Source organism: Hemitrygon akajei, unplaced genomic scaffold (genome assembly GCF_048418815.1).
Source record: "Hemitrygon akajei unplaced genomic scaffold, sHemAka1.3 Scf000037, whole genome shotgun sequence".
NCBI lineage: Eukaryota > Metazoa > Chordata > Chondrichthyes > Myliobatiformes > Dasyatidae > Hemitrygon > Hemitrygon akajei.
Genome location: NW_027331923.1, coordinates 6,365,362 through 6,390,420, shown reverse-complemented (window position 1 = coordinate 6,390,420; position 25,059 = coordinate 6,365,362). Strand labels below are relative to the sequence as shown.

At 44.5% G+C, this 25,059-nt stretch overlaps 1 protein-coding gene across 4 annotated transcripts in view; it reads right to left on the bottom strand.

The window, feature by feature from the left end:
• Positions 1-249: 249 nt before the first annotated feature.
• The window catches only part of LOC140720184 (uncharacterized), a 94,983-nt gene continuing 70,173 nt past the window's right edge, over positions 250-25,059 (bottom strand). For 2 of the 4 annotated variants that reach the window (XM_073035066.1, XM_073035067.1), the window contains exon 2: positions 250-2,941. In XM_073035066.1, coding sequence (XP_072891167.1) covers positions 482-2,215 — 1,734 coding nt within the window. In that variant the 5' untranslated portion in view covers positions 2,216-2,941 and the 3' untranslated portion in view covers positions 250-481. Of the gene's footprint in view, positions 2,942-5,702; positions 5,732-17,078; positions 17,100-20,866; positions 22,309-23,147; positions 23,188-25,059 lie in introns of those variants that run through there. The other 2 variants (XM_073035064.1, XM_073035065.1) reach the window with 2 other exon arrangements.

The following is a 25,059-nucleotide window of genomic DNA, read 5'->3' as shown; positions in this document are numbered from 1 at the left end:
ACCACTGTCTCTGCAGTGTGGATCAGTGTGTGAATCCCTTCCCACAGTCTGAGCAGGATACCACCCTCCCCACAGTGTGAACCCATCACTGTCTCTGCAGTGTGGATCAGTGTGTGAATGCCTTCCCACAGTCAGAGCAGGTGACCACCCACACCACAGTGTGAACCCACCACTGTCTCTGCAGTGTGGATCAGTGTGTGAATGCCTTCCCACAGTCAGAGCAGGTGACCACCCTCCCCACAGTGTGAACCCACCTCCATCTCTGCAGTGTGGATCAGTGTGTGAATGCCATCCCACAGTCTGAGCAGGTCAACGTCCTCTCACTGCTGAAAACAGTCTGGTCTTTTGTCAGCCGAGATGAATGTATGCATTAATTCCCACAGTCAGAGCAGATGAACAGCTTCTATACAGTGTGAACTCGCTGATGTTCGCTCAGTGATGTCTGAGTGAATTCCTTCCCGTCTGAGCAGGTGATGTTCAGTCAGTTGAGATGTCTGAGTGAATTCATTCCCACAATCAGAACAGGTGACTGGCATCGCCCAGTGTGAACTCGCTGATGAACTTTGAAGCCTGATGACTGAGTGAATCCCTTTCCACAATCTGAGCAGGTGAACGGTTTCTCCCCAGTGTGAATTCGGCTGTGCCTCACCAGGTTGGATGACTGAGTGAATCCCTTCCCACATTCAGAGCATGTGAATGGCTTCTCCCCAGTGTGAATTCGGCTGTGCTTCACAAAGGTGTCGGAATCAGTGAATCCCTTCCCACATTCAGAGCACGTGAACGGTTTCTCCCCAGTGTGAATTCGGCTGTGCTTCACAAGGGAGTATGAATCAGCGAATCCCTTCCCACATTCAGAGCACTTGAACGGTTTCTCCCCAGTGTGAATTTGGTAGTGCCTCACCAGGTTGGATGACTGAGTAAATCCCTTCCCACATTCAGAGCATGTGAATGGCTTCTCCCCAGTGTGAACTCGCTGATGTTCAGTCAGTTGAGATGACCGGGCAAATCCTTTCCCACATTCAGAGGAAGTGAATGGCCTCTCCCCAGTGTGAACTCGCTGATGTACTTTCAGATTTGATGACTGAGTGAATCCCTTCCCACATTCAGAGCACGTGAATGGCTTCTCCCCAGTGTGAATTCGGCTGTGCTTCACAAGGGAGTATGAATAAGCAAATCCCTTCCCACATTCAGAGCAGCTGAACGGTTTCGCCCCAGTGTGAATTCGCTGATGTACTTTCAGATGAGATGACTGAGTGAACCCCTTGCCACATTGAAAACAGCTGAACGGTTTCTCCCCAGTGTGAATTCGGCTGTGCTTCACAAGGGAGTATGAATAAGCAAATCCCTTCCCACATTCAGAGCAGCTGAACGGTTTCTCCCCAGTGTGAATTCGGCTGTGCTTCACAAGGGAGTATGAATAAGCAAATCCCTTCCCACATTCGGAGCAAGTGAACGGTTTCTCCCCACTGTGAACTCGCTGATGTTCAGTCAGTTGAGATGACCGGGCAAATCCTTTCCCACATTCAGAGGAAGTGAATGGCCTCTCCCCAGTGTGAATTCGCTGATGTACTTTCAGATTTGATGACTGAGTGAACTCCTTGCCACATTGAAAGCAGCTGAACGGTTTCTCCCCACTGTGAACTCGGCTGTGCTTCACAAGGGAGTATGAATAAGCAAATCCCTGCCCACATTCAGAGCAGCTGAACGGTTTCTCCCCAGTGTGAATTCGCTGATGTACTTTCAGATGAGATGACTGAGTGAACCCCTTGCCACATTGAAAGCAGCTGAATGGTTTCTCCCCAGTGTGAACTCGCTGATGTTCAGTCAGTTGAAATGACCTGGCAAATCCTTTCCCACATTCAGAGCAAGTGAATGGCCTCTCCCCAGTGTGAACTTGCTGATGTTCAGTCAGTTGAGATGACCGGGCAAATCCTTTCCCACATTCAGAGCAAGTGAATGGCCTCTCCCCAGTGTGAATTCGCTGATGTACTTTCAGATTTGATGACTGAGTGAACCCCTTGCCACATTGAAAACAGCTGAACGGTTTCTCCCCAGTGTGAACTCGCTGATGTTCAGTCAGTTGAAATGACCTGGCAAATCCTTTCCCACATTCAGAGCAAGTGAATGGCCTCTCCCCAGTGTGAACTCGCTGGTGTCTCTGTAGTGTGGATGAACGAGTGAATCTCTTCCCACAGTCTAAGCAGGTGAATGGCATCTTTTCAGTGTGAACTCACTGGTGTTCATTCAGTTGGGATGATTGAGTGAATCCTTTCCCACACAGGGCAGGTGATTGGCCTCTCCCCGGTGTGAACTCGTTGGTGTCACTGTGGCGTGGTTGAGTGTGTGAATGCCTTCCCACCATGTAAACAGGTTACCGTCCTCTCACTGGTGAATTTTTGGATCTATCTTTAGCATCGACAACGGAATGAATTGCTTCCCACTGTCAGAACAGGTGGAGCATCTCACTAAGGTGTGAACTTGCTGATGTATCTTCAGGCTGGATGACTGAGTAGTTCCCCTCCCTCACACAGAGCAGGTGAATTGCCTCTCTCCACTGTGAACTCACTGGCATGTCTGTGGGTAGGCTGTGAGTGAATACCTTCCCACACTGAGAGAAGGAGAATGATATCTCACTGCGATCAATCATCTGTCAATTCAGACAATCAGACGTTAGAATCCCTTCTACAATCAATGCATTGAAGAATTGAACTCCAGTGAACAAATGCTGGTGTGTTCTCAGCTCCCCGGTTCCAGTGGATTTCAGTGAGTTACAACAGAAAACTTCATTTCAGACACAAAACACATTTCCAGCTGGGATGAGATAATTCTTCATCTCCAAGGATTGACAACAGATGTGTCGGTCTTGCAAAGGAAATATTTGGCCACTCCTTATATATCCGGAAAGAGACAGCCCATGCATAAGTGTTCTGCCATTTCAAACCTGTAAAAATATTTGAAAGGACATCAATAGGTGAAGGACAGTTTTTCAGGTGAGATTTTAGTCTGTGGTGAGAAAATAAGAAAAAGGAGTAGGAGAACATCATCTGGCCTGTCTCCACCAACCTGCCTTTTCCCCATCGCCCTTCATTTCCCTACTTTGCAAACATCTATCCAACCTCGTCTCAAATGCATTTACTGAGGTAGCCTCCACTGCTTCATTGGGCAAAGAATCCACTGATTCACCTCCCTCAGGGAAAAGCAGTTCTTCAGCTCCATCCCAAATGCCCTGAAGTGATGTGGTCTAGTTCTAGTCTCACCTACCAGTGGAAACAACCTTCCTGCCTCTATCTTATCTATCTGATTCATAATTTTACATTTTTTTATAAGATCTTCTCTCAATGTGAGCTCTGGCATCATATTACCCAGTTCATCTCAAGCTGAGATATACTGCAGGCTACTGTGGGAAGCGAGGGAGGAGATTGTTGAGCATCTGGCGATGATCTTTTTATCATCAATAGGGATGGGAGAAGCACCCGAGGATTGTTCAAGAAAGGGAGTAGAGGTAACCCAGGAAATTATAGACCAGTGAGTCTTGCATCAGTCGTGGGCAATTTGTTGGAGAAGATCCTAAGCGGGAGGACTTATGAGCATCAGGTTAGGGGTAGTCAGCATGGCTTTGTCAAGGGCAGGTCATGCCTTACCAACCTGACTGAACTCTTTGGGGATGTAACATTGATGAAGGTAGAACATTGGATGTAGTGTACGTGGTTTTCAGTAAGACTTTCGATAAGTTTCCCCATACGAGGCTCATTGAGAAAGTAACGAGGAAGGATCCAAGAAGAGCTGCTTTGTGGATCCAGAACTAGCTTGTCCACAGAAGGCAAAGGGTGGTTGTCGATGGTTTGTATTGTGCATGGAGGATGTGACCAGTGATATTCTGCAGCGATCTGTTCTGGGACCCCTCCTCTCTCCTCATTCTGACCTTTAAAAATGACCTTGATGAGGAAGTAGAAGGATGGGTGTGTAAGTTTGTCGATGACACAAATGTAGGGGGTGCTGTGGATAGTCTGAATGGTTGTCACAGTAGAGCGTGACATCGATAGGATGCAGAACTGGACTGAGAATTGGCAGATGGAGTTCAACCTGGTGGTTCATTTCGGTAGGTCCAATTTGAAGACAGAATACAATATTAATGATAGGACTCTTGGCAGTTTGGAGGATCAGCGAGATCTTGGGATCTGTGTCAATAGTTCATACAAAGCTGCTACGCAGCTGGAAAATGTTTTTAAGAAGGCCTTCATGAGCAATGGGACTGAGTTCAAAAGCGGTGAGGTACTATTACAGATATAAAAGGCCTTCGTTAGGCCCTACTTTTAGCACTCTGTTCAATTCTGATCACCTCACTACAGGAAGAATGTGGATACTCTAAATAGGGTGCAGAGGAGATTTACAAGGATGTTGCTTGGACTGGAGAGCATGCCTTACAATAATAGGCTGAGTAAACTTTGGAGTGATGGAAGATGAGAGGTGACCTGAGGGAGTTGTATAAGATGATGAGAGGTATTGATCGTGTGGATAGGCAGAGGTTTTTCCCAGGGCTGAATTGGCTAACATGGGGGGGTTAGTTTTAAGGTGCTTGGAAGTAGGTACAAGGGGGATACCAGAGGTAAGTTTTTCACACAGAGAGTGGCAAGTGCATGGAATGCACTGCCAGCGATGGTGGTAGAGGCAGATACAATCAGGGTCTTTTCAGACACTGTTAGGTAGGTATGTGGTGCTTAGAAAAACAGAGGGCTACGTGGTAGTGAAACTCGAGGCAGATTCTAGAGTAGGTTATATGGTCGGCACGACATTGTGGGCCGAAGGGCCTGTAATGTATTGCAGACTTCTGTTCCTATGTTTAGATATGAACTCCTCATCTTCTAACATGTCACGGATCAGGCATCCTGACTGACCAACAAATTCTCTGACTGTATTCCCTCTGTATGAGAATGGGCTCTTTCACCCTTCAATCAACCTGTGACTTGGCTCACTTTGTCTCTGTCCTTTCGTATTATTTCAAGTTCAGGTCATGTTCCACAACATTACAAAGTGAACTTGTTACTACATGTCTGATCCTGGAGATTTTCTAATTACTGGGATCCCCTCCCACCCCCAGCTGATTGACAGTGATGAACCCATCGATGGCAATGCCAATGGCTGTGAAGGGGAGGGCAGTAGTTATTCTCATTGGAGTGTGGCACCTTTGTGATGTGAAAGCTACAAGTCATTTGTCATTGAGGTCGAGAGGATTTACCCAGAGAGAACTAAAGCTGACGGGAGGATTTCTTTTTCACATACAGCTCTAATTCACATTTTCACGAACTGGGAGGTAGACTCTTCCGAGAGTAACTGGACACCATATTTTTGTTCCGAGGTACTGATCCTTGGATTTTCACAGCTGGAAGCCGGCATTATTTAGGACAACGCTGGCAGTGTCACCCATGGCTGCCGCTTTACCCAGAAGCGCCCGCGAGCAAGAAACCTATCTGTCCGCCATCCAAGGAACGGGCGATGCGCATGCGCCGCAGAAATGGCGGCGCCGCCAGCTCTTATCCGCCGTAAACTCCCCGTGGCTCGGGTAAATCGCGGGGCTGAGAGAGGCGGAAAAATCTAGAAGTGTCCTGAGCTGCAGGACCAGTGTGGATGGAGCTCATTGTAAGTTTTCTTTAATCGCGGTTCAGACGCTGGTGATTAAGTTCCCACCCCGGCCCCGCTCCTACCTGCGTCCGATCCCTGAGCGCCTCTCGTCTGCTGAGCGCATGCGCGATATCCGGGAATGGGCTGCGACGCCCGCGCATGCGTATTTGCTTAAACAGGAGAAATCAGCTGATGAGGAAATCCAAAACAACACACACACACAAAATGCTGGAGGAACCCAGGGGGGCAGAAAGCAACGATGGAGAGGAGTGAACAGTCGGCGTTTTAGACCGACACTCTTCTTCAGGACTGGAAAGGAAGAGAGGGAGTCAGAATGTGTGTATGTGGGATGGGGGGGGTGGGGGGTGGAGGGAAGGTGATAGATGAAACCGGGAGATTGGTCAGTGGTGAAGTAAACAGTTGGGAAGCTGATTGCTGACAGAGATCAAGGGCTGGAGAACAGTAATGACGATGCTGATAATAACAACAATAATAATAATAATAATAATAATAATAATAATAATCATACATTCTTTATTGATCCCCGAGTGGGGAATTCTTTCGTTACAGCAGCAAGGTTTAAGCAGTATGCAGACTTTACTAAAGAATAAAATAGAGAGTAATAATATACACAATAATACTGTACCAATGTGCAAACATAATGTGTGATATAATAATGCAGAGACTATTGAACAACGACGTGTGTTCTCCAGTCGCAGAAAGGTGAACTGTTGTGTGTGCCTTTATTGCATTTGGTAGGAGAGATTTTCTGTAATGATCCTTGTGACTGCGGAGCTGAGTGAGTCTGTTCGAAACGGGGTGGGGGGGGGGGGGGCTCCGCTGACAAGTCAGTAGGTCATGCAGAGGATGTGACAGATTGTCCACAATGGATAACAGTTTGCTCCGTGACCTCCTCTCTGCCACTAACTGAAAAGACTCCGGGTTGTTGACAAGGTTGGAAACATCCTTTCTGCTGGTTCTCGCTCTGCCACCAGCATCTGCCAGGATTGGGTGAGCTCGCCGCAACACGTAGGTGATGGCAGCGTTCACTCTCGCAAGAAACTGCTTGGCAAAGTGTAGAGGGTCCAATGAAGACCTTGACTGCGGTCACACCAGCCTCTCCAGCAACTTCGGCACACGAGATGTGAGGGCAATTGTTCTGTAGTCATCAAGTCACGTTTGTGTTACCTTCTTGGGTAGAGGAACCAAGCAGGAAGTCTTCCATTACAAAGGTGCTACAAAATACCAGACTCGCTTTCAATACCCTGGAGCTGATACCGTCGGGGCCCAACGGCCTTGCCTTGATGTACTGTCTCCAGCTGTCTCGTCAGCCTGACCTGTAGTCACAGATGGCGGTGGAGGAGGCGGGGTAGGGTGGTCATACCCATGCAAGAAGGATACTCCAAGGCAGCGGGCTGGAAAAACAGCACATCGGAGAAGTCATCAGGGGTAGGAAGAGTGTGCGGTCTTGGCAAGAGGTGGGGCAGGGAACAGCAGGAGATGCCAAGCTGAACCTGCTTTGAAAATCAAATCCGATTTATTGGCCCTGTCAAGGCAGCCCTCGATCTTCCTTTCTTTAACCTTGAAGCCAATGATCTGCTTCTTCTGGCCACACGTCCCTTATGCTACTCTGCTGGAGCTTGTACCTCAGCTTCCTCTTGTAGGAAGCTTCACACTTCCTCAGCCCTACCCACAGTTCACTCTGTACTCGTCTCAGTACTTGCTTGTCTCCACACCTGAAGGCTTTCTGCTTTTTTATTTAAAAGTTCTTTCAGGTCACCGGTGATCCAGAATGCACCCTGTCCTTGAACTTGCGTCTGAAGGAGTGAATGTACTGGCTTGCGTGTTTTTTTTGGACAAAGCTATTATCAGCTCTTGTGCAGTGCTAGTCTTCCCTTGCTGCAGTGAAAATAAATGCTTTGCTGGATGTAATGTCTTGCAAACCCTGCCTGAGTTGCCGTCCACCCGATGACACCTCCAAACACGTTCGAATTTGTTTCTTCCTCCTTGAAATAGCCCTTCGCAAATGATACCAGGTTTCCAGGTACAGGACAAGGTCACCGGAGTCGAATGCCACAGATCTAGCATTCAGCAGACGACATGCAGTCCTTCAGTCCTGTGTTCTTTGTCTTTTGTAAATGTTGCCTCTGTGGTACAATTTAACTCTTTGCTCTGTTTGCATTTGTACCCATTCACTGGCTTGTTCTTCCTTACATTCCTGTTACACGCATCATCTACTTGTAAACCTGCTGGGTCATCCTTGCCTCTGTCATACCGGTTCCCAGTATAGATCAGATCATTGAACAGCAAGGCAACAGACCTTTTGGCCCATAATATCGTGTCAAACAATTTGAATAGTAAATCAGTAAACCCCCAAAAGCTAATCCTTCCGATCAACACAAAGTCCATCTCCATCCATCCTCGATGTACCGATCTAAACGTTCTGCAAAAAACCCTGATGTACTTAATTCCACCACTCCAGCATTCTGAGTAAAAACAACTTACCATTCACATCTACTTTCAAACTGCACCCTCTCCCCTTCAATGTATTGGATATTTCTACCATGTGATAAAGACTCTCCATATCTACTCTACCTGATGTTATAAACCTCTGTCTGGCCTCCCCTCAGCCTCTTCCGCTGCCCAAGTTTCTCAGGACACTTATGTTAACACACGTCCTTTCAACCAGACAGCATCCTGGTAAGCTTCTTCTGCTCCTCCTCCAATGCCCCAAAACCCTTCCTACACTGGGTCAGCCAGAATTATATGCAGTACTGGTGATGTGGCCTAACCGGAATCTTTTAAAGCTGCAACATCACCTCTTGAACTTTTAGCTCAATAACTCAGCCAATAAAAACATGCATTTGCAAGCATCTTAAGCACAGGATGACCTGCGTAGTCACTTTCTAGGAGCTATAAACTTGGACCTCAAACTTCTCTGCCCAGCAACACTGTTAATGGTCTTCCCCTTAACCCTTTACTACTGGCTTTTGGCCTACCAAGGTGCAACACTTCACATTTATCTGTGTTCAGCTCCATCTTCCATTTCACTGTCCTTATCTCCGAATGATCTACACTGCGCTGTATTCTTTACCAGTCTTCTGCACCATCCACAACTGCGCCACTCTTGATATCATTCAAAAACTTATTAAACCACCCATCTACATTCTCATCCCGGTCATTCTAATATTTCACAAACAGCAGAGGTCCCAGCAGAACACCATGAATTTCAGACGTCCAGCTCGTACAAGTCTCTTCAAACACTACCCTTTGTCTTTAATCAAGAAGGACTTTGTTAAATGCTTTAGTAAAATCCACGGAGACGACATCATCTGCTCTACCTACAACTATGTATTTTGTAACTTTGACAGAAATCTCAACGGGCCCTGCCCCACACAAAGACATGATGGCTCTCCCGAATTAGGCCCTGGCCTCCAAAAGCTCCTATATACAATCTCGAAGAAGTTTCCCCGGCAATTTTTGTCCAACTGACGTGAGACCTACCGGTCTGGAGTTCTCTGGATTTTCCCTTGTTCCCTTCGTACTTACAGGTTTAACATTCGCCACTCACCCGTCCTCTGGGTACTCTGCTGTGCCGAGGGAAGATACAAAGCTATTGGTCAAGGCCGCAGCAATCTCGTATCTTGCTTCACTCAAAAACATGGCGTAAATCCCATCAGGCCCCAGGATGTTATTAACCTTAATACTCATTAGGAGATCCAATACTTTCTCCTCCTTGTCCTTCAGACTCCCTAACATTTTTATACATAAATACATAAAATGTCAACTAGTCACTATATAAATATATAATATATAAATATTATATAATATTTATATAGTTTCCCTTATTATTTTCCCTTTGGTAAATACTGAAGAAAAGTACTTATTATGTATTTCACTCATATTCTCCGGATCCAAGCAAATGTTCTCCTCTTTATCCTAGAGGGCTTCTACCTTCTCCCTCCTTATCCTATGTCTTGATACATGTAGAGAGTGCTTTGGGATTCACCTTAACTCTACTTGTCAAGGAATTTTCATGGCCCCTGTGGGCTTTCGTAAATTCCTTGGCAAGTAGAGTTCTTTTCTGGACTCTGAAAACCTTCATCTACTCTATTTAATACTAACTTCCAAAACTTGATGTGCTTTTCCTTTTTCTTCCTGACTAAATTCTTCACCTCTGTGGGCATGCAAGTTTCTCTTTTCTTTCCATCCCATCCCTGTCCTTCATTTTAACAGGAACATACCTTTACTGTGCTTTGTGCAATTGATCTTTAAACTTCTCCCCATGTCGGATGTGGATTTGCCAGAAGAAAGGTTATTTCCAAATAACACTGCTTCGTTTCTGCCTAATGCCCTCATAATTTGCTGAATAGATTCATCACCCACACCAGGTAGTAGTACAATCCCATCAGTTTGATAGAACCCTTTCTGTTCTTGAGTTCTACTCAAAATGGACGCAGTGTCTGAACCCTCCACCGTGTGTCCCCTGTGTGTAGCTCTGAAATTGCCCTGGTTAGTATTGCAAAATCATACCTCTTCTCCCTTCTTCTTTTCCTTTTTTAAAAAGTTCTAAAGCCTGGCAAATTAATCACGTGTCCTTGCTCATCTCTCAACCAAGTCTCTGAAATGGCCTCAACATTACAGTTCCATGTACTGATGCATTTGTGTTATCATCCCATTCCAACCTATACTAGCCCATGGCACCGGGGAAATCCAGGAATTACTATTTGGGAGGTCCTTCTCTTCATCCTATATCCCAATTCTATATATTTAGTCTGTTGAATCGCTTCCACTTCTTTGACAATGACATTGGTGCCAATATGCACCACGACCTCTGGCTGCTCACTCTTCCCCTTGAGAATGTCCTGTTCTGGTACATCTGGACCCAAGCACCTGGAAGGCAACACGGCATCCTGGAGTCTCTTCTGCGGCCACAATATCTCCTGTTTGTACCACAAACTATCAAGTCCCCTATCACTCATGCACTGTCTGACTTTACCCTTCCCTGCCACAGGGGAACCACCAGGGTTTTTACGCCTCATTTTGAACTTAAAGAAAAATCATAGAGCCAGGTACAGGCAAAAGTTACCAAAGGTGTTTGTAGACTCGGTCTGACTGCCAAATAGAAAGTGACCATACCAGAGACCAAAGGCGAGCTGAATGGTGCATTCCCTGGTGGTGAGATAGTCCTTAGTGTACATGGGAGACAGGAGGAAAGAGCCGATATGAGACAGGGGAATTACCGGGGATAGGGTCAGGTCCATATCCATGACAGATATGTCCTGCAGAGACCGAGTCCTAGTTTGCTCTAGGATGAGGAGCAGCTCAAGCCAGTGCCTGATTCCGGGAGCCCAGGACCAGTGGATTTGTCAAATTGTGGCTGGGTGGGAAGATTTTGCTGGAAACGTGATTGTACTCACAAATTGCGGTAGTGCCATTGAGTCCAGTCCTGAGTCTGGGGTGCAGCTCTGAGTAGAACTGGAATTATACCGAATTTCTGACTGCACTGCTTTCCTTTCAGAGACCAAACACCAGTTGGATGGTGTGTCCATTGGCCACAATGTACACCCTAACTCTATACACTCAGTATGTACGATATAATCTCATTTCTTTGACAATGACGTTGGTGCCAATTTGCAGCAGGAGCTCTGGATTTTCAGTCTTCCCCTTGACAATATCCTGCAGCTGCTCTTATGCACACTAGACGCTAGCACCCAGGAGGCAACACACCATCCTTGTGTCTCTTTTGTGGCCACAGTATCTCCTGCCTGTCTCCAGTAACTAGTGAGTAAACTGTCACTACCACACTGCCTGACTTCACCCTTCCCTGCCATAGGGGAACCACCAGGGTATCTCCACCTGGTTTGGACTTAAAGAAATTCGTATAAAAAGGTACAGGCAAAAGTTTCCATTAGGTGTTCGTGGACTAAAGCTGACTGTCTCAGAACCTTACCTAAAAGCTGCTACGCCCTGGACATAGAACATCAAGGAGATCAGGACAGAGGCCAAGTCTTGGCTGGTGCAAATAGGAGGTGACCATACCGGTTTCCTTCTGGAGACCAACGGCGAGCCGGATGGTGCGTTCACTGGCTGTAAGGTATTGTCCTTTGTGTCCATGAGAAGCCGAAGGAAAGAGACGATGTGAGACAGGGAGAGTTACCATGTTCACCGTCAGGGCCAGATCCATGACAGTTACGTCCTTCCCAGACAGTGACCGAGTCTAGGAATTGTCTGAATTTCATGGCAAAGACACAGGAATCATTCAGAAGTCACCCTGAAAGCACGTACCACGGGGCTTAATGACAACATTTATCGCACAGCTATGAGACTAGCAGTATATTGGCTTCACAATCTGCCACATAATGATCTGGCACCTTATCATTTACCATTCCCTGCAGCTGTTATACTTTGTTCTGCATTTTGTTAGTGTAACACATGTGCATCACTTTTGACTCACTGTGCGAATACACCAACAAGAGGGGAGGCCTGTCTGGATCTGATATTCTGTGACATTCAAGGGACAGGTTTGACCCACTGTGCGAATACACCAACAAGAGGGGAGGCCTGTCTGGATCTGATATTCCGTGACATTCAAGGGACAGTTTTGACCCACTGTGCGAATACACCAACAAGAGGGGAGGCCTGTCTGGATCTGATATTCCGTGACATTCAAGGGACAGTTTTGACCCACTGTGCGAATACACCAACAAGAGGGGAGGCCTGTCTGGATCTGATATTCTGTGACATTCAAGGGACAGTTTTGACCCACTGTGCGAATACACCAACAAGAGGGGAGGCCTGTCTGGATCTGATATTCTGTGACATTCAAGGGACAGGTTTGACCCACTGTGCGAATACACCAACAAGAGGGGAGGCCTGTCTGGATCTGATATTCTGTGACATTCAAGGGACAGTTTTGAGTACCGACTTTGTCGCAGTTTTTGAGGAACAAGTGATCATAACATTGTTGATCTCGAAGTACTTTGGGGGGAATTATATCAGTAAAAACGAAAGGGTTTAAACTGAGTTTCACAAAGACAAAGTTTGTGCAGATGCGGCAAAGACCTCAGAGGGCACGCTGGAAGAAACTGCTTAACATTTGGTCAGTTTGAGGGACAGTGGCATCGATTTGAATAGGTAATACATGTAGTGCAGGAAATGTTCACACTCAAGGTCAGGAGAAGCAAAAAAAAAACAATAGATCAACTAGATGGAAAATGTAAGATATATAAAAATATTCAAGAAAAGACAACTATATAAGGAATACAGAAATAAATACGAATAGATTTTAACAATAGGGCTTATGAAAATATGAGAGCTATACTCAAGTGGTAAATTCAGATTGCCAAAGACAGGTTGGGAAGGATATTGCTGATAATATTAAGAGTGACCATAAAATTTTTTCAATATTTTAGTCGTAAAAGAAATGTTATGTGGAAATTTAAGTGTGTTAGGAATAACAGTGAGGTGTTAAATGATACAGGGGAGGACACATCAGATAATCCTCACTCTTATTTTGCTGAAGTGTTCATCTGCAAAGATGTTAAGTTTATGCCAGTAAGTGTAGAGAAAAAGTAAAGTTGCTTAAGTTGATTCAGAGATCTTAGAAAGTAAGGTCCTGCTTTATCTGCAAAGTTTGAAAGTTAATAACTCTCATTGTCAGGCAACGTATGTCCAAGGATTAAAAATGTTATAATGTGATGTTTGCTGGATGATCTAATTGAAGTGAAAAGAGAAAAAACTGAAAGTGGCAGAGGAATGGTGTAAGTGTAGGGAAGAGTTAGAGGGGAAAAATGAAATTTTGAGGGAGCAGGGTCAGGGGAATTTGATCCACATCAGTCAGTTTCAGATTCAGTGTGAAAGCGTTAACAAGAGAAAATGAGAAAACTGAAGAGGAGTATAAACAGGCGGATACAGAATTAGAGAAAGGAAAAGTCAGGGTCGGGATTTACGACTGTTGTGAATGTCATGAAGAAATCGGCAGCTGAGAGGAAAGGCTGCGCTGATCGCAAGTGTTTAAAACATGGAAAATCAAAGCACTGGGATTGTACATTTTATCCATTTTATCACATAAAAAGACTAAATACATAAACAATCTGAACGTTTCGAATGTATTTCAACGATACTCAACTTCCACAATCAAAATAAAATTCATTTATAATAACCGAATCTTCCATTTCCCAAAGTGTTGCATTGAACGTGGCCATGTTTAGGGTGGTTCAAGATTCTCCGGCATTCCAAATAAAGTTTACGGGGCGGATTCCTACTTTAGTTTCTACAAGCGGTCCAGCTGCACCATCCAACCACGTGGTGAACACACATTCAACTTGGACTCCCCATAGGTAACTCTGGATACAAGTCGTGGCTTTTCATCAGCATCATGGGCAATGCATTGTACGTAACACAGTTGTCCTTACAGGGGCAATAGGTCACTGTTACGTCCTGACAAGTCCCAACCCACCTGGGTTGTGGGCAATCAACGGCAAAATAAACTTTGTATCCAGAATTGCATCATTTCTTTGGGGATCCAGTGCTCATAACAGTGGGAACGTAAGTGTTTCAACCACGTGTTTGACTACCCAGCCATCAGGCGGCGCTGTTGAGCTCGGTGGCAGCTCATCCTGATCAGCACCCCGTCTCCCTTCATTCTGCCACTGCAAACCTTGTTCTGTGATAGGGTTGTTTTACAACCCTGTTTCCCCTTACCCTCCTCTGTACCTTTCTCCCTCAATCCCTTTTCCCTCGTTCACATCATCCTTCTGAGAGCCCATGCTTCAGCATGTGAGGGATTTGAATGGATCAATCATTTCACACACCCTTCTGCTCCCCTCGGTACTGTGCGATACCAAGTTCCTCGGCCAGTTCCTACTCTGTCACGGAGTCAAATTCTGCGTATCCAAAGTAGGACCCAAAACACTCGAGAAAACCGGCCACAACATCGTCACAGATATAGAAGGTTCCTTCCTTTCCACTGTCTGCAGTTATGCAAAACCTCCACTGTCACCTCTATTAGACCAGCAGCTTCTAATGGTGCCTTCTGTAAATCACCCCGTGTCCCCTGGGCGGGTGCCTGTTCCTCCGGCAGGGCTGAAGGGAAAGCTGAAGTTAGACAGAGAAGGGTTAGCTTCCCCTCCTCCGTTTCATATAAACCGTGAGTTGTCCTGTCTGCTGAATGCACCGGGAAAGTTTCCGAGAATCATCTCTCATTCACAGCTCCAGCACTCAACTGGGCCACGTCAAAGGGACAGAATACCGTGTCACACACGCCCCACACCCCCGGCTCTGATGTGTCCTGCAGTCCCTCCATTACTACAGGCGCCATTGGGGCACTGGGTGTTGAAGGTTCCACCCACTCTTGGAAAAACCTGCTGGGAGGCGGGCCACTTCCCCAATAATCCTGGCTTTTACACTGTTAGTCCCGGAGTGCAGGGACAAAGGATGGCAGACGTGGCTGTTCCTCATGGAGATCGACTGTAGTGGGTTCCCGGCACGGCCAGCATGGAGGTTGCTGTCTGTGCTGGGCCTTGATGAAAAGAGCAAGAAGCAAGCAGCTGGCAGGATGGGGGAGGAAGCAGAAAGAGCCCCTGACTGGGTATGGAGCTGGAGAGAGGGGTTGATCTGGAGGTCAGGAACAGATGGGCAGTGACTTGGCCCTCACTTCAGATCCACCAGCTGGACGGTGTGGTGGTTAAGGGTTGAAACACTCTATGAAGGTTGGGCATTACCTAACCATATCTGCCCCTGGCCAAAGGCTACGATTACCTCATCAGGTGACTGAAGAGAGCAACCCGGTGTGTGATACAAGCGTCTCTTCATACGCTAAATCACCCCAATCTGCATCACCATCATCGTCAGTCCTCGCACATATCACTCCTCTCCGAGCTGAGAGTTCACTTTACAGATTTTCCATCTGCTTTAAACACTTGCGATCAGCGCAGCCTTTCCTCTCAGCTACCGATTTCTTCATGACATTCACAACAGCCGTAAATCCCGACCCTGACTTTTCCTTTCCCTAATTCTGTATCCGCCTGTTTATACTCTTCTTCAGTTTTCTCATGTACTCTTGTTAACGCTTCACACTGAGCCTGAAACTGACTCATGTGGATCAAATTCACCTGATCCTGCTCCGTCAGAATTTCTAACTCTTCCCTACACTTACACAATTCCTCTGTCAGTTTCAGTTTTTTCTCTCTTCACTTCCATTAGATCATCCAACAAACATCACATTATAACATTTTTAATCCCTTATAATTTCTTTAATTTATTTTCATATTTTCCTGAATTCTTCCTCCAGAGTCCCTGACCCTCGACTCTCAAACTTTCCTAACAGCTCCTCATAATCTGACCATTTCCTTCATAATTAACCATGAAAGTAATCTCTGAAATCCTCTGAATCCCTGGGTTCTTCCTGTCCTTTCCCGTTCACAGTTTAATATCCTAACCTACTGTGTGGTTCAACTCGACACTAGGGTCCCAGACCACTTTTGTGTCTTTTCGAGTGCACCCCAGGGCGCGAAAATATGTTCACCGTTCATCAACTGAGATCAGTTTGGAAACTCACCAGGCAACTCTTAATTAATCAAATTCAAGTTCAATTTAATCAAATTCCTGCACAAACAACAAAGTAACTATGTTGATCTCTGGCCAAAAACTTAAAACATGAATTCCACTGTTCCCTCTGCAGTAATACACACCCTGGCCACTTCTCAAATTCGCAACACTGAAACAGTGGATCCCATTTTGTCCAAACGATCGATCATTTCTTCTCCTGTCCCTTCCATGGGGTTTCTTCCTTGTGAGGGCTAGTCTCAGGAGTTATCACAGCTTTGTATTTGGAACTCTTGTTAAGAAACTCTGGTTCAGCTCTGGTTCAGACACTCGGCAGAAATATTGAGATTCCTTCTGCAAACCTGCCACTGTACATAATACACACCTTATCTCAGAGTGACTTCAGGTTCAGAGATAACGAGATTCCTTCTGCAAACCTGCCACTGTACATAATACACAGCTTATCTCAGAGTGACTTTAGGTTCAGAGATAACGAGATTACTTCTGCAAACCTGACAGTGTACATAATACATGGTTTATGTGAGAGTGATTTCAGGCTTAGAATGGGAACACCAGAAACTTCTGGTGTTCAGTTGATCTGATTAGATTATCCCATAGCAATCAGTTCACAAAATGGGGGTTACAGAGCAGCTTCACAAAATGGCAGCCTCTATTCCTTCGACCTCATGGCAAAAACACAAACAATTGTTCACTCTCCTTCCACTGTCATTGACCCATTAACGTTTGATGTTTTTTTTTTGCATATGTTAATTCCTTCCTGACCCACAGTGGTGTGTTTTAGTGCAGAGCAGATGGGATGCTCCTCCGGTCAGATGTGGGAATTCTGGATATCTAACAGTTTCCCTCATGATTATTTGTTTGAAGTGCACCTAATCACAGCGCCTGATGACTGGTTCAGGGAGTTGGATGTACTCAGGATCATTCGGCAGCCTGAAGGTACTATCAATGAGACATCTGAAGAGATGGCCACACCCAGAGTACAAGCTTTGGATAGGAGAAGCGTGACCACCAGCAGAGGTAAGGGTCATTAGGAAGACCATTAGGTCATTAGGATGCCCAAATTACTGAATCCGAAATTCATAAACCTATTTTTTCAATGCAATCTGGTAAGGCTCCGGGACTTTATGGTTATCCTGTAGAATATTATAAAAAATTTGGAAAATTGCTTTCTCCATATATGTTGGAGATGCTTAAAGATTCTTTTGTGAAAAGCGATTAACCCTCTACTTTTTATGAGGCTTCTATTTCTTTCATCCTCAAAAAGGATAAAGATCCTATTGCCTGTGCTCATACAGACCTATTTCATTATTGAATGTTGATGCTAAGATTCTGTCAAAGATAATGGCCAATCGGTTGGAGAGTTTGTGGGTAAAATCATTTTTGAAGCTCAAACAGGCTTTATAAAGGTCGTTATTCTTATTCAAATGTTCGGAGACTATTTAACATTATACATTCGCCCGCTTCTAAATCTCCACAATGCGTTGAATCTTTGGATGCTGAAAAGGAAATTGATCGAGTTGAATGGAAATATTTACTTAATGTCTTAGAAACATTTGGTTATGGTATTAATTTTAATAATTGGATTAAAATCATATATAAATCTCCTATTGCTACTGTTGTCATTAATAACTGTAGGTCTATTTTTCAGCTATCAGGGGATTTTGATGGGATTGGTTCTATTATTCTATCTTTTATTTGGGATAATAAAAGACCAAGAATTAGTAAATGTCATTTACAGAAGTTGAAAAAGGACGGAGGTCTCGCTTTGCCTAATCTAAGAATTTATTATTGGGGTGTTAATTTGCGATATATGTCCTTTTGCTTATATTAGGGTGATAGGAATGATCGGCCATTTTGGGTAAACCTGGAACTGAGAGCTGTGAAACAGTTTTATTTAACTCCGTTATTAGGAGTTGCTCTACCTATACAATTAGCTAAAGTTGCTAATTTAAACCTACATCCTGTGGTTAAGCACTCTTTGCAAATTTGGCTCCATGTCCACAATTTTTTTAATCTTAAAAAATTTAAACTTTGTAGTTTATTTTATCGTAATCCCTTTTTTAAACCTTCCTGGAGCAATCCAATTTATTTTTACTTTGGAAAAATAAAGGTATTACTTCCTCTTTAGATTTATTTAAAGAAGGCAGAATGATGTCTTTTGAACAATTAGTCGATAAATATTCTCTCTCATATTCATACTTTTTACAATACCTTCAAGTTAGATATTGTTTCAGAAATTCAAAAATATTTAAGTAATTTTCCTTACATATTGGAGGCTGACTTATTAGAGACTATTATGAATAAGAACCCTTCGAAGAAAGGTTCTATTGGAAGAATTTATAATTTATTATTACAATGGGATAAGCGTCCTTTACTTAAGATTAAACAAGATTGGGAGAAGGAACTCAGTTTGACGTTGATATGGGAGAATTGGACACGGATACTGAAGCTGGTTAACTCTTCTTCGATCTGTGCTAGCCATTCACTGATTCAAATTAAAATTGTACATCGTTACCATTTGTCGAAGGAGAGACTTTCTTAAATATTTCCCAAAGTTGACAAGTATTGTGATAGATGTAAAACTGAGAGAGTTACACTGACACATATGTTCTGGTCAAGTTCTATATTAAAATAGTTTTGGAAGTCAGTCTTTTCGATAATTTCTAAAGCACTCAGAATCAAATTACAACCTAATAAATTGACTGTGCTTCCATTTAAGCAAGATTGCTCTCCTTGCTAAAAGAGAGGTAAAAACTAAACCCTGTAGGTTAGAAGTATTTAAAGTTATATCTTCATCTGCAATAATACCAAACAAGGCAGTAAACGGATTTGGGTCAAATTGGACCCTAAAAATTTGTGAGAAGGTATGGAATACTTCCCGCCAAATCTTTTCAATTTTAGGGCAAATCCAAAACATATGAATTAAAGAGGCATCAGCAGAGTTACATTTATTACAAAGTGGCGAAACATTCGGATAAAAACTGGACAGCTTCTTAGTCTACCCCTCCTACACATCTTCAATGGCTACGTGATATTATGTCTGATTTAAATTTAGAAAAGATCCGCTGCTCAGTCTTAAATTCGAAACAATCTTTTTATGATATTTGGGCACCTTTCCTAAATAACTTTTCCAATTTATAAAGTTTAACAGTGCACAGACTTTTATGTATATTTTTATCTTCTCTTCTTAAGCGAATATGTTTTCTTTTCTAATTTATTGATTATCATCCATCAGTTTTTTCCCTTTGGTAGTTGGTAGGGGGTTGACTTTTTTAATATATATTTTTTTATGATGTATTACCTATCTTTAAATTTTTGATTACAGAGTGGTATACCTTTATGTGATATGCTATAACATTTTGATCAATTTTATCACAATATATGAATGTACACAAGTTATGTTGAGATGTATCAATGTATTGCACTCTGTAAATCATTCTTTTCTTCTGAATAAAAATATTGTAAAAAGAAAGAAAAGAAGTTGACTGTGCTTTTTGGAATAATTCCTCAAAATATCCATGGTATTTCTGTGTCTGACCAACATGCTATTGCGTTTGTTACATTAACAGCTGGGAGGGCCATCTTGTTGAAATGGAAGGACATATCAGCTCTTACTTTGTCACAATGGGTCTCTCAAGTGATGCTGTGTCTTAGCTTGGAGAATGTTAGAAGTCGAACCTTTGAACCTTTATTTGATTTTGAGAAGAGATGGGGCTCATTTGCTCGTTATTATCATTTCAGTTAGCTGATAGATTTCCTCCACTATCTAAGTGTAATTGTTTTTTGATATATCTTTCTTTCTTGTTGGCGGTTTGATGTTTATTTTTAGAAGCTTTCTGTATGACGCCTGGCTCCGGGGTTATACCCCCAATGGGTTTCTTTTCTCTCTCACTTTTCTTGCTTAGTAGGGATTTTTAATTCACAAAAATGTTCAATCTTTAAGATAATTTGTTTTGAGGGATTGTGAGTGTTGTTACTTCAATGTACCTGTGTTATTTTTAATAATAATAATAATAATAATAATAATAATAATAATAATAATAATAATAATAATAATAATAATAATAATAATAATAATAATAATATTTGAACAGAAACATCTGAAGAGGTGGCCACACCCAGAGTACAAGCTTCGGATAGGAGATGTGTGACCACCAGCAGAGGTAAGGGTCATTAGGGAGACAGTGCGGGGCTGTCCTGTGGGCATTCTCCTCAGCAGAACACCTTGTTGGATACTGCTGGGTGGGTGGTGGTTGACCCATTGGGGCACGGCAGCAACAGAAAGGCCGGTAGCACTGTCGGCTCTGATGCTCAACAGGGAAGTGTAAATTCATGCCTTGCGGTAGTTATAGGAGATGATAGTCAGGGGAGAGAAAGGAGATTCTGTCAATGTGGTCAGAATTTAAATGAGAACTGATTTCGGTGTCACAGATCCAAACCATTAAACTCCAGTCCCATTAAACGGGAACATTAGCTGAGGAATACCTCCCACATCCAGTGACCAGAGTGCAGAACTGGGTTTGATAAACAGCAGCAATAATTACCAAGTTCGGCACCAACAGTCACTTTTGAACTTGATTCAGTAACTGTGATGGTGAAATATCCAGCCTGTAGCCTGTCGCCTGTTTAAACAGTTTCCCCAGTGTGAACTCGGTAGTGTGTCACAAGGTGGGATGACTGAGAGAATCTCTTCCCACATTGGGAGCAGGAGAATGGCCTCTCCCCAGTGTGGACTCGTCGGTGTGTCTGTAAGTCGGATGACTGACTGAATCTCTTTCCACATTCAGAGCAGGTGTACGGCCTCTCCCCAGTGTGAATACGCTGATGTATCATCAGTTGAGATGACTGAGTAAATCCCCTTCCACAGTCTGAGCAGGTGAATGGTCTGTCCCCAGTGTGAACTCGCTGATGCACCTTCAGTTGATATGACCGAATAAACCCTTTCCCACAGTCTGAGCAGGTGAATGGCCTCTCTCCAGTGTGAATTCGCTGATGTGTCTTCAGTTCAACTGATCGAATAAAGGACTTCCCACAGTCTGAGCAGGTGAATGGTCTCTCTCCGGTGTGGACTCGCTGGTGCACCTGTAGGTCAGATAAATGAGTGAATCTCTTCCCACATTCAGAGCAGGAAAATGGCCTCTCTCCAGTGTGAATTCGCTGATGTACCATCACTTGAGATGACCGAGTAAATGCCTTCCCACAGTCTGAACAGGTGAACGGCCTCTCTCCAGTATGAACTCGCCGGTGGGCCTGTAGCCTGGATGAGTCAGTGAATTTCTTCCCACAGTCTGAGCACGTGAATGGTCTCTCCCCTGTGTGAATTCGCTGATGTACCTTCAGTACAGATGAATGAGTGAATCCTTTCCCACAGACTGAGCAGGTGAACGGCCTCTCCCCAGTGTGAATTCGCTGATGTACCTTCAGCTGAGATGACCGAATAAACCCTTTTCCACAGTCTGAACAGGTGAACGGCCTCTCCCCAGTGTGAGTTCGCTGATGTATCTTCAGTTCAGATGACCAAGTGAATCCCTTCCCACAGTCTGAACAGGTGAATGGCTTTTCCCCGGTGTGAACTGACTGGTGTCTCTGCAGTTGCGATGACTGAGTGAATCCCTTCCCACAGTCTGAGCAGGTGAACGGCTTCTCACCAGTGTGAACTCGCTGGTGTGTCAGTAGGCTGGATGACCGAGTGAATCCCTTCCCACAATCAGCGCAGGTGAACGACATCTTATCAGTGTGAACTCGCTGGTGTGCATGCAGGTCAGATGAGTGAGTGAAGAGTGAATCCCTTCCCACAGTTCTTTGCCAATTCATAAGTCAAATGTCAGATGTAGTAAACCCCTTGCACAATCAATGTAGTTGAAGAACTGATCTCAGGTGAACAAATGCTGGTGTGTTCTCAGCTCCCCAGTTCCAGTGGATTTCAGTGAGTTACAACAGAAAACTTCATTTTAGACACAAAGCACTTTTCCAGCTGTGATGACATAATTCTTCATCTCCAAGGATCAACAGTGACACATTGTTAAATATCTAGTAACTCCTTTAATATCTGGGCAGAGACAGCAAACTGACAGGTTGTTCTGTTTAAAATTCCCGTACACAATTTTTGCCATTTCTAACCTGTAAAAAAGATTTACAAAAGACATCAATGAATGAAAGCCATCATTCAGAGAAGTGTATGGTCATCCACTTTGTTAGAAGCAATGAGAGTGCAGACTGTTTTCTCAATGGAGAGGAAATAATGTTGAAGAGTATGAGAATATAAAAGCAAGGATGTGTTGTTGAGTATTTATAAAGTGTGGCCTCACTTGGACTGTTGAGAGCAGATTCAGGCCCCTTAAGTAGAACAGATGTGCTTACATTGCAGAGCGTTCAAAGGAAGTTTACAAAAATATTTCTGTAATTATAAGGTTTGTCAGATGAAGAACATTTGATGGCTTGGGGCCTCTACTCACTGGAGTTCAGAATAATGAAGGGGCCCTCATTGAAATCTATCGAACATTGAAAAGTCTCGATAGAGTGGATTGGAGAGTATGTTTACTAGAGTGGGGGAGTCTGAGACCAGAGGACACAGACTCAAAATCGAGCTTTGTTCTTTCAGAATGGAGATGAGGAGGAATTTCTTTAACCGGAGTGTGGTGAGTCTGTGGAATTTGTTGTTATGAGTTGCTCTGGAGGCCAAGTAATTGGGTATATTTTAGGGAAGAGGGTGATGGATTCTTGATTAGTCAGGGCAGGAAGGGATATGGGGAGAAGGCAGGAGAGTGGGGCTGAGAGGGAAATGGATCAGCTGTAATGAAATGGTGGAGCAGACTGGATGGGCCAAACGACCTCATTCTGCTCCTGTATCTGATTAATTTTCACAGCCAATATATTATGAGATAATTTTAGTCTCCTTTCTGATCTCTGACATCACACTGTTACAGCGAGGTTCAACCCAAGTTGGGGGAAGAACTCACCTTCTAACTGTTCATGGTGCCGGCAACTGGTCTGTCCATCTAATTCCCCGACAGTTTTCCTGTCTGTGTGAGAATGGGACATTCAATCTGTGACTTGGCCCAGTCTGATTCCTTCCATTAGTATTATTCTCTGTCCCATATTATTCTGAGCTGCGCAGTAACTGAAATGCTCCCACAGAGAGCCTTTGTTGCTGCACAGCTGGTATTTTGTTGATGCCGTGCTGTTTTCAGGCTGTTTAAACATTTAACTTTCAGACAAATAGTCGGTCCATACGTGGTGAGAAAAATAAATTAGGGAAAACATTGGTATTATTTCAAGTTCTGGTCATGTGCTACAGCACTACAAAGAGCATGTGATGTTACACGGCAAACCCTGGACAGTTTCGAATTACTCTGCCCCTCCGCACAGGTGATTGACGGTGGAGAGCCCATCAGAGGCAATGCCAATGAACATGATGGGGAGGGCAGTCCTCGTTCTCATTGGAGTGTGGCATATTTGTGATGAGAACGCGACAGGTCACTTGTTACCCAGGCCAAAGGTAATTGGTATCATTATGTACTCAAAGCGAATGGTACTAAACATGTTCTCACAGGTAGAAAGGTCCAGATCAAGATGGAACAAAGGTGATTTCCACAAGGACTAAAACTGATGTAAAGATTTTGTTTCATTCTTTTCATACAGTAAAAATTGACATTTTCATTGACTGGAAGGTAAGCTCCTCAGCGCTCGGTGGTGCCCGAGTGATCCATCTACTCCCCTTCCCTCCCTTTGCGATTCCAAATACGGCCTAAGGACTAACGGGGAAAACGCTGGCCTTGTCATCTATGGCTGCCTCTTTACCCAGAATCCCACACGAGGAAGAGACCCATCTATCCACCACGGCTCCAGCTCCTTCGCTCCTCATCAGAAAGTTGCCCGGAGCCCTCGTAAAGAGAGAGGGAAAGGACTTGGACTGTCCCGGGGTGCGGAGGAAAGGTGTGTCCGGAGTTCACAGTAATTGGATTTCAGTCGCGGTTCGGACGCCGGTACCGATAATAATCCGCCCAGATCCCCGCTCCTACCTGCCGCCGAGACTCCGAGCCTTTTGTCTCGGAGAAGAAAGCAGGCACGTCCTGCGTTCCTGGGGGGACTGGCTACTCATTTAATCAACTGCTTCCTCGATGTTTAATACAGTGGCCACTCTATTAGGTACCTTATGAAGGGTCTACTGAGTGTATGTTCGTGGTCTTTTGCTGATGTAGCCCATCCACTTCAAGGTTCAACATATTGTGTGTCCAAAATGCTCTTCTGCATACCACTGTTGTAATGCATGGCTGTTTGATTTACTGTTCCCTTCCCGCCATCCTGAACCGGTTCAGTCCGAACCGCGACTGAAATCCAATTACTGTGAACTCCGGACACACCTTTCCTCCGCACCCCGGGACAGTCCAAGTCCTTTCCCTCTCTCTTTACGAGGGCTCCGGGCAACTTTCTGATGAGGAGCGAAGGAGCTGGAGCCGTGGTGGATAGATGGGTCTCTTCCTCGTGTGGGATTCTGGGTAAAGAGGCAGCCATAGATGACAAGGCCAGCGTTTTCCATCTATGCGCGAACCCCCCCCCCCCCCCGCGCCCCTTACGCATGCGCATGTGATCGCCTGGTCACGGACGGCGATTTCTGGAACTAACAGGAGAAAGTCTGCAAATGCTGGAAATCCAAAGCGACTCACACAAAACGCTGCAGGAACTCAGCACCTCAGGCAGCATCTATAGAAAATTATAAACAGTCGGCGCTTTTTGGCCGAGAGCCTTCTGCAGGGCAGAGAAGCACGGGGGAAGATGCCAGAATAAGAATGTGGTGGGGGAGGGGAGGAGGCGAGCTGGAAGCTGATGCCGGGTGGGTGGGGAAGGTCAAGAAAGGGTGGGCTGGAGAAT